The 9,637-nt window shown below is 42.6% G+C and overlaps 1 protein-coding gene across 1 annotated transcript in view; it reads right to left on the bottom strand.

Annotated features, from left to right (window-relative positions):
- Positions 1-2,496: 2,496 nt before the first annotated feature.
- ythdf2 (YTH N(6)-methyladenosine RNA binding protein 2) overlaps positions 2,497-9,637 on the bottom strand; it is a 7,687-nt gene continuing 546 nt past the window's right edge. Inside the window, exons 3-6 of the mRNA XM_017418696.3 lie at positions 8,666-8,745; positions 6,157-7,854; positions 4,877-4,942; positions 2,497-3,919 (exon numbers count right to left, since the gene is read on the bottom strand). Of these exons, the coding sequence (XP_017274185.1) occupies positions 3,896-3,919; positions 4,877-4,942; positions 6,157-7,854; positions 8,666-8,745 (1,868 nt within the window). The 3' untranslated portion in view covers positions 2,497-3,895. The remainder of the gene's footprint in view (positions 3,920-4,876; positions 4,943-6,156; positions 7,855-8,665; positions 8,746-9,637) is intronic.

Below are 9,637 nucleotides of genomic sequence, written 5' to 3'. Positions count from 1 at the left end.
GCTTCCTGAGCCATCCCTCCTGCTCGCCGATTTATGCTTACGGTGAGCATATTCCAGTCATACACTTAGAAATGGTTGTGTTTTCCTGTGATTTTCAGCACCACGTTTGTCTTTTTGTTGTTCAAAAACAATTCAATAAAGAAGTCAATTCATGGACTGCATTCCTACTTGTAGTATCCAGTATTTTTTCTTTCTTTCTTTCAAAGTAAAAGATGAAAAAGAAGAAGAAGAAGAAGAAAAAAAAAAGAGAAGAAGCCCAAAGCATCAAGCAATTTAAATAATGAGCGTCGGTTCTGCTCCTAAAAATCACAGCGCCACATCAAATGGTTCGTGCTGTAAATTGCTGCAGGCAACAGAGATGTGAGCTGACCTACATCTGAGATGATGGAGGCAGAAGATGCAAATAATACGAAGGGTGGGTGTGTGTGCGTGTGTGTGTGTGAGGGGGTGGGGGGGAGAGTGAATTTTGGAACAAATTTTCTAACAGAATATTTTAGAAGTTACGAGCCGATGCGCCGCACCTTCTAATACTGAGATTCTGAAGGCTTTGGTCGGGTCAGAAGGCGACTCGGCGCGCTCGTCGTGGAAAAGGATGCCGAAAATGGGCACACGAGCCGAAGTAAAATCCAGGTGCTCCGTCTGTATTGGGCCTATATATTTCTTTATGTCGACACGCCTGTCGTCCCCACACAATAGGGGTGCGCGCGGGGGGCGAGGGTGCCACATATGTCAGGACAGAGGTCATCAACTGTTTTTCGGGGCCCCCTTTGACTGTCTCCGCATTATGCATTTTCAGAACGCTCCAACACAATTAGGAGAAATGAGGGGGTAATACTCAACACATCAACAGAGCAGGACCCCCGGTGATGGAGAGCAGGTGACCGTATACACCCCCCCGCATACGATCAAATTATTCCCCCCTCATGACTTATTCTTAAACCTCCTTACGTGTTCTATTTTTACTTTAGCGATTATCGCTTTTAGTTGTGAAGGATGCAAATAAATCTATTAAAATGAGTCATTTTAAAGAAAAAAAGTGGTTTAACGTGAGCTTATGTGCAAAATAAATGCCCCAATTTTTCAAAAGAACACTTTAAACACAACTAGTGCTTATTTTAACATTAGGTTGTTGTTTTTTTTTAATCCAAATGTACAAAAAAGGCAGACAAAATCTAATTTATTCATGTAAATAGAGGCCGGTTTGGCGACACGAAGCGTCACTAATGGAAGGAGATGGATGCCTTATGATAATGAGGGGGGGAAATAAAGCAGAAGCATGACCTTGCAGTGCAACATGAACCCGGAGACACCGACGTCTGACTGCCTGACTCTCCTAAGGAGCTGCAGGAGGACCTGCAGACAGCTTCAGCACATGTGAAAGAAATGCAGGCTCACTCCTGTTCGAAAGGGAGAGGATCTTTTCAGTTCTGGAACTGTTCTCATGTTTAAATTTCTGAAACTGGATCTGAATCAGGTGTATATATATATATATATATATAGATAGATAAATAAAAGGGATAATGGCTTATGGTAATTGAAGTGCCTCTTGTGAGTGGATGTGTCCTCCGCCAGAGCAGTCACTCACCACCACTGCTCTTTTTTTGCTTCTTCATCTCCATCCTCTTCCTCCCCCTTCCACCCCCACCTCGTCTTGTCGGTAGCGTGGCATCTCCACGCGCCTCTCTGCTCATTTGCATCCCAGGAGGGGCTGAAAGGCGTCCCCAGAGACGGGCTGATAAGGGTCACAGGAGAACCCCTCGAGGCGTCGTTTGCCCCCCCTGCTCCTCCTCCTCCTTCTCCCCCACACGACACGTGCCTAACACACACAAACACGCACAGGTCTCAAGCCAACTCTGGGAACTTATAACACTAGTTTCTCCAAGCAACAAAAATACACAGAGTGGCTCACCTCGTCCTCCCAAGTAAAGCTGCAGCACTTACCATCGGGTTTTTAAGAGGTTATTTCTGACTGTCGCGCAGTTTGAGGGATAATAATGTTTAAGGGCCTGGTGTGAGGCCCGACACTGAATCCGAAAGAACGGCGGAAGAGCCACCTGTCCGGAATAAACAGTCCTGCGTCGCCCCCTTGTGGCCGCCACGGTCACTACAGCCGCAATTACGAGGAGAGAAAATGGCGGATTGGAAACTAAATATACACAAAAGCCTGCCAAGACGTGGATAATTAAAGATGATACGTTTCCACAAGTCGAGTAAATTACCACTAAATCTCTAACATAACTAGCTCTTGAAAAAAAAAAAAAAAAAAAGTTAAATAAATAAATATAGCTCTGTATCTAATTCATCCACAATGAACATGCTATTTTTTTTTGTAAAATTAAATGTACATTTCATGCATTTAAACAACAAAACTCATTTGTATTGATACAAAGTTAAAGAAGGCTTCTTACTGCATTCCCAATACTACCTTAAATACAATTTCTGCAGACAGATGAGGAAACCAGGTCACCAAATTGACCAGACAGAAAGAACCCAACATGACTTTGTGGAGCATCTTTATTATGCCACAAATAAAAGCCAGTAGTTCGTAAAGAAGATGTTTCTTTTCTTTCTTTAAACTGACAATGACAGTGAGGATGGCTGCAGTTGATCGTGATATAACGTTTAGCTGAGCAGAAATGAAGAGTGCAGCTGAGGAACAAGAAAATAAACGGAAGAGAAGAACAGCATTGAAGTGTTTAGGTTGAAGTCTTGCGTGGTTGCAGGTCGATTATAAAAATGAGCAGGAAAAAAACAAAAGAAAACATACATACATGAAGAAAAACAAGATGCATAACAAAAGCACTTCTCCACAGTCAAACATAAGGAATGCACACCGTTCTGCTGAATATACCACATTTATTATTTTTGAACTGATTAATAGAAAGAGTGGAGGCAAGGCCACTCACATCAGTTTTAAGAAAACGGAAGGAGGAAAACAAAAAGCAGCTCATAGCAACATTGAATTAACTTGTCCAAGAGAGAGATAGAGAAAAAAAAATAAAAGAGGGTGAAACAAGTCCAATAAAGACTGTTAACAGAGGGCCCCGTTTTTTTTCAGACATTAAAATTATACACTGAGCAAAAGCTCATCAACCAAGCATTTCTTCTTAATTTAAACTTAACCCCACTTCCCTACTGTTTCTAAATCCTCCCGACCCTACCTCCCTCCACCACACGCTCCGTCCAAGGAAAAAACAAAACAAGAGGGCCTTTCTGAAGCCCCCCCTTCACACAAAAACATGACAAGCATGTACAAAAAAAAAAGAAAAAAAAAAAGAGATAAAAAATTACGAGTTGGCACCAGCCTACGCTGAAAATCCACTGTTGAGGAAGCTCCACTGGGTCCTGGGTAAAGATCCGAGCATCCTTAGAAGAGAGGTAAAGGTGGGGAGGGTTACAAAGAAAATGAGACAAACGGCCCATTCTTCACTTTGGGACACTATTATTAGCCGACACTACACATTTCTATTGGATTTGTGTTTGTGTGAGAATTACAGACATGCTCTTGGACCATAAAAAAAAAAAAAAAAAAGATGATCTTTTCATTAAAAAAAAAGGAAGGAAAAAGGAAAATGCAGCATACAAAGAAGAAAAAGCATAATGTAGTGGAATGGGGTGGGGCAAAAAAGATTTCACCTAAGGATGCTATGCATTAAGTTGTAGTCCTATGAATAATCGTTTCCTTTTTACTACAAGTTCGAAGTAAGTCTTTAAAGTCAAGAAATCAAAGTCTTCATTTAGTTTTTTTTCTTTTTTTGTCTTTTGTCCTTTTGTTAAGTCTTTACCCCCTATTAGAATTTCTTAGAGATCTGAATGTATTGATGTACTGGGGCGGACAGGGCTTTAGCGGAGGAGGGGGGGAGCCGCTGCAGTCTTTTGACCAAAGCACCAAATGTTACTTGACTCGTCCTTGGCGCTCCTAGAAAAAGAAGGACAGCGGGTTACATGTGACAGCAATACCACACTGAAAATGTACAATGACAGATCTTTGTGCTCTTTCATATCGTCACATTGGGAAAAACTCTGGCAGGGACGGGCAGTGATTTTTGAGTATTTCAAGTCTAGTTAAAAAAAAGGGCAAATTAAAAGAAAATTAATGAGGTCGCCGTTTCAAAAGGTGTTTTTCCAGTCAGGTGATTTTTTGACACAAAACCTATCAACCTCTCCCAGGAACAAAAAACTAAATAAAATAAGCGAAACAATTCATGGAGTCCATTTCTGCCATTGTAGTTCATTTTGAAAGGATTCTAAAGCAGAAACAATAGTCATGGGTGAGCTCAGCTTCACTGCCAGAATATGTGTAACCCCTCCATTTTTAGCCATTAGATTGGGAAGAATAAAGGAATATGAGTCCCCGGCTAGCAGTATTAGCAGCAGCACACGTCTTTTTACCCAAAGCCTGTTTAGATGTAGGACTGAGTGAACACAGTTAGGCACAAAAACAAACCAGGCAACAGTCTGAAATCATAAAGCAGCAGCAAGAAATTAGCACCCGTTAGAACTACTTTCCCTGCTTTGAAACGATTTGTTGCCATGCGGACGCTTGTGCTGCAATAATTAGCCCCACATGAGTAAAGGACGCCACGAGAAGCACGGAAGTAGGCCGGTGTGTGTGGGGGGCATGGTGGGGTTAAATATTTGAAGGAAAAATCAATTCATTACCAATAAATTTGAAGTGCGTTTGCTTAAAAAGCTCACCCCTAGTCACTAGGATGTTAATTTTTCAGGCTAAACGTGAACATGTTGATAAATGTTTTGTTTTTTTTAAATGGAAATGGTTGGCATTTCGTTGGTAAATGAGTTAGAAGTACATAACTCCAAATACCAACAAATCACAGAAGTGTTTCAAAATATTACGGAGGATGAAGGGAGTTACCTGAAGCCTGTAATGACTCCTGTTGCTTGGGTTGCTGGGATATGGCTCACTGCCCTGGACCTCCACCTGCCACACACAGGAAGGAGAACTCAACATAACGGACAAAAAAGCTGGTTTAAAAACAAGCAAACCCCTGCAGTTTAGTTGCTACGTGTAAAAATGCCTTATAAATTATTTTGAAAAGCAAAGAGAAGGCGTTCATCTGCAAAGGCTTCAAAGTTTTCCAAATTGCAATTCTTACCAAAACAAACTATCAATCATATGAAGAATGTACCACCTTTATGACATTAAAAAGAAGTTACATGTAGTAGAACTACCCTTAACTTTAACTGCCAGGGTTTACCATATGTATTTATTGCAAATAATCATTAAGTATTTTAAAATTACTGCATTTCAGCACCTAAATGAGAAATCTGTTGGTAATACAAAAAGACTGGGTACACACATGCACTGAAAAAACACTGAAAATAGTGTATTGCATTTCAAAACTAAACTGAAAACAGCTGCTTCGCTGCTAAAAATAAAAATGTACAATGATTAAAATGAATTACCAAAACAATACAACTATAGAAGCTAAATTAATTCACGTACAAATGTCTGGCTTGTCAATAAGTGTAAAAAAAAAAAAGGCAAAGATCAGATAAAGCAAGTGCAACCAGAGTAATCTTATAAACTGAAAGAACATTAAAGATCAGCCAACTTGTTTCTGCAGCTCAGGTTTCCCCACTTCTAGTCCCTGAAAGTAGTTTACTTTCATTATTTTTTTGAAAACTATCCAGTTGCTCTCTGCAGCATAATTGCATGATCCAAATACAGCAGGACAAACACACAGACCAGAAAAAAAACACTTGTGACAGTTTAGAGAAGGTTAAAGTGGCAGCGTTACCAAATGTGAAATATCTCTATATACGCCGCATAGGCATTTTTAAAAAATAAATAAAAACACAGTTCTGATAGCTAAGGCAAGCAGCTGCACATCAGATAATCACTGATAAGGAAGATAAAGAAAACTAAATTCTAATCATTGTAATCTTAGACATTTTTGTTTTTACTCACTATCTCTTACTTCATGTTAAAGCAAGACATTGCGTGAATCTAACAAGGAGGAAATAAAAACTAGGGACAAGTCAGTGTTTAATCAAACTATATATAATCCAAATCCAGCTAAATTATGACATTTCTTCAAGCTTTTCTGCTTCTTTAATACTCAAAAACAATGTCAAACCAAACAGGATTTCTGTTTGACCAGTCACCTTATTTCAGAGGAATAGTTTCTTTACCTTTTTCACACACTCTTCCTCCTCCTGACGCTTCTCATAGTGAGAAAAGTCATCAAAGATGGAAGTGGTGTGTTTATATCCAGCGATGATCTTTAACACCTGCCTGGCCTTGTCCAGCGGCACCTCCTGTGTGTCCCGAGAGTTGGTCACTGGCTTGTTTTCGTTGTTTTCCAGTCGAATGTGCCGCAGCTGACTGTTCGGAACGTCTTTAACAAAGATCCAGCGCACATCGAAACGGCCCTTCCACTTGTCCTGTGACCACACGCCAGCAGACGTGTTGTAGTCCACGGGTGAGCGCATCTCTGCCACACCACAGAAGTGACCACTCCCATTGACGCTGAACAGGAGATACAGTGGCCCTTTGCCACTCAGCGAACGGTAAGCCGCATCAAGCCTTTTGTTGCCGTGCTCCGTGCTGCACCAAATGTTGTACTTGATGGAGCGATGGATGTCGTCCTCGGAGTAGCTCTTGATGATAAACACCCTGCCCTGCTTGAGGTTCCAGTCAAAGTCCTTGGGGTTGTAATTGTTAACCATGCGCAACTTCTCTAGAACTGGGTGCGGCTCAGAGGGGACCCCGGGAACCACTCCTACATTTGAAGAAGTGGGAGGCGACTGGCCTGTGCCATTCCCACTGGCATCTCCAAATCCATTGGCCCGGTTCCGCGGAGGGACCCAGCGGGTAGGTTGAGACGGTTGCTGCTGTTGGCTTTGTGATGGAGGAGGACCCTGGGGGAGAGGCGGCTGGGGCATCTGAGCCATACCTGGCTGCCCAGTGGGTGGAAGCTGATGCTGCCCCAGTTGGGAAACGGGTGGAACCAGCTGTCCATTGCTCAGGGGCATTTGTGGGTTCCCCGCAGCTGTAGCTCCAGGCTGCGGGGAAGCCTGATTGGGGGGCTGTCCGTTACTGGGAATGGGGGGCACCTGCTGAGGAGTGGCAGCTTTGGGCATGGTGCCCTTGTTGTCCCAAGTGCCAATGTCCATGTTGTGTTTGATGGGCGGAGGAGGCAAATTGGCACCTGCCATGCCCCCCTTGGTTTTAAGCTTGGGTTGTGGCTTGGCTGGTTTGCTGGCAATATCAGCCCAAGAAGCAGGCTTGGCAGGGGGATTTGAGACAGGAGTCATACTGGGAGGTCCAACAGATGATACAGGGCCAAGGGGACCCCCACCAGGTAAACCAGAGCCAACCACCTTAGGAGCCATTTCCCCATTTCCACCTGGGGCAGCACCACCAATCTTAAGCCCTGCCATGCCCTGATCAAGGCTGTTCATACCAGGTGCTTTGTTGAGGGGTTCGTTGGCAGCAGGTGCAAATGGGGACTGTCCGTCAATCATGGCACCCCCAAGTGAGCTGGGGGCATAGGCATAGCTGCTGCTGTAGCCAGAACTCTGCGGTGTCCCCGACTGTCCCTGAGAGCTGCTATTGCCCCACGCCGAGAAGTCGATGCCGCTGGGGAAAAAGTTGAAGCCATGCTGGCTCAGGAATGGGTTGCTCCCCAGGGGGCCGGGTTGGCCAAACATAGCGTCCGGGAGGTAGTGGGGTTCCCCATTGCTCAGCTGTCCATAGGAGGCCAGATAAGGCATCGGAGGGTCTCCACCTGTGGACCATGCTGCCTCGTTTAGAGAGTAGGAAAATCCTATGGAGGGGCTGTAGTAGCTGGGCATGTACGAGTCCGACATGGCCGTATAGGCATTGCTCTGCATCGAAAGAGAGACAGCTTTAGTGTCAAGATACAAAAGTTAAGTTGTACAAACAGCTTTAGTAAAACAAAGGTCATTAAAAGTTTATAGTAATAAAGTATTCATATAGCAGCATCACTTATTTTGCACACTCCTCATCTGTGCATACAGAATACAGAACAATAAGTTCTGACAAAATACAGGACTTATTTTTTCCCCTCACTGCTTCAAGGTGAATGCTACTTCTTAAAAGGAGGATCTATAAATCAGTAAAGGGAAATGCAAGTCAAGGACGTTGAAAAGAAGACACGAAAGTACTTATTGTTTAAGTCTCAAAGTGACTCCAAGAAACAAAAGGCAGTCTGCACACTATACACATAAAAAGGCCCCAAGAGTAGTGGTAAAAAAGTTTTCAGTAATCCTCTGAAAGACAGTATTACTCAGGCTGTAACAAAAACAGTAAAGGGAGTTTTGAAAGACTTTTCTGTCCAACAGTGACGTTTAAAAACAAGCCAACAAATTGTTAAGAACTTAGTTTATATCAATCTTTAAGCCCACGGATTAAATGCAAACCTATACATTCAAAACATTAGGCCTGGATAAAAAAAGTAGTTAATTTTTTTCTTTCTTTTTTTGCACATTAAAAAAATATAATTACCACACACATTTAAAGATTATTGAATTTTATTTACAAACTGCACTTCTGCTCTTACTAAGCAATAAATTTAAATACTTATATTTCATAAAATGTGAATATTTGAAGACCCTGTAGGGAAAACGGATGTGCAAAATGCTCCACAAAGTGTGCAGGCCGTGGCCAAACGCTCACCTGTCTGGCCTGAGTATTCAGGTAAGGCTCAAACTCATCGTCATTCAAAGTATCCTTTTGGGTCACGGCTCCGTTTTGCACTGAAAGAGGAGGGGGAAAGAAAACACATTACTGTAAACAAAGTGTTCAGTTTTTTGAATCTTACATCAGCGCGGTCACCTGACACAACAGAAACACTCCCTGAGCTGATCAGAGATACAGGATGGATTTGAGAACGTAAACAACCCCGAAAAGTGATTTTAAAAAAATTATTAAAAGTTGTTAGCCATATTTAAAGATAAAAGAATAGCTGCTGGTGAGGAGGGGTCAGATCATATCACAAGTTTATTCATATTCATGTGAGATATGAAATAATCTTTGAAAGATTTTACTTTATTTAAATGTAACATTAACACAGAAACAGGGTATGGTTAACTGTAAATAAACCTGGGTTACATTCTGTGTGGTGAGAGCACAAAAAGCCTGTCAGAAGACGTGTCATGCAGGGTGAAGTTAGCGCCCAGCTAACCTTAGCACGCTAGTGATGTGGTCAGCTGCATGCAGCCTCCGTGGTGCCGAGCGCCAAGAGTCCTTTCAACTTCACGGACTTGGCTAAAAAAAAGCCACTTTCAGTTCAACGCCGCCGAAACGCCTCATTATGACTCCTGCTGAGCGAGGCCGAGGGCTAATAATGTGGTTTCACACCTGTTGATCTGATAAAAAAAACAGCCCCGGACAACCAGGAAAAAAGAACCGACGCTGCTTGTGAATCAATTGCCACCTTAACGTTAGCAAGTCGGGAAGCTACCGAGTGTTACTTTGGAGACGTGAGCCGTTTTAAAACGGCACGGCGCGCTTGTGTTTCATTTAGGTGTTAAATTGAACGCTAAAACATTTACGACGAACCACAGACAGGCCTATTCCCACCCCAACCCCGACGAAGAAGCTAACATCATTCGCGAGGTTTTCAAAGCACCACGCAAAAAAAAAAAA

Source organism: Kryptolebias marmoratus, linkage group LG10 (assembly GCF_001649575.2).
Source record: "Kryptolebias marmoratus isolate JLee-2015 linkage group LG10, ASM164957v2, whole genome shotgun sequence".
NCBI lineage: Eukaryota > Metazoa > Chordata > Actinopteri > Cyprinodontiformes > Rivulidae > Kryptolebias > Kryptolebias marmoratus.
This window is presented reverse-complemented; position numbering and strand designations above follow the sequence as displayed.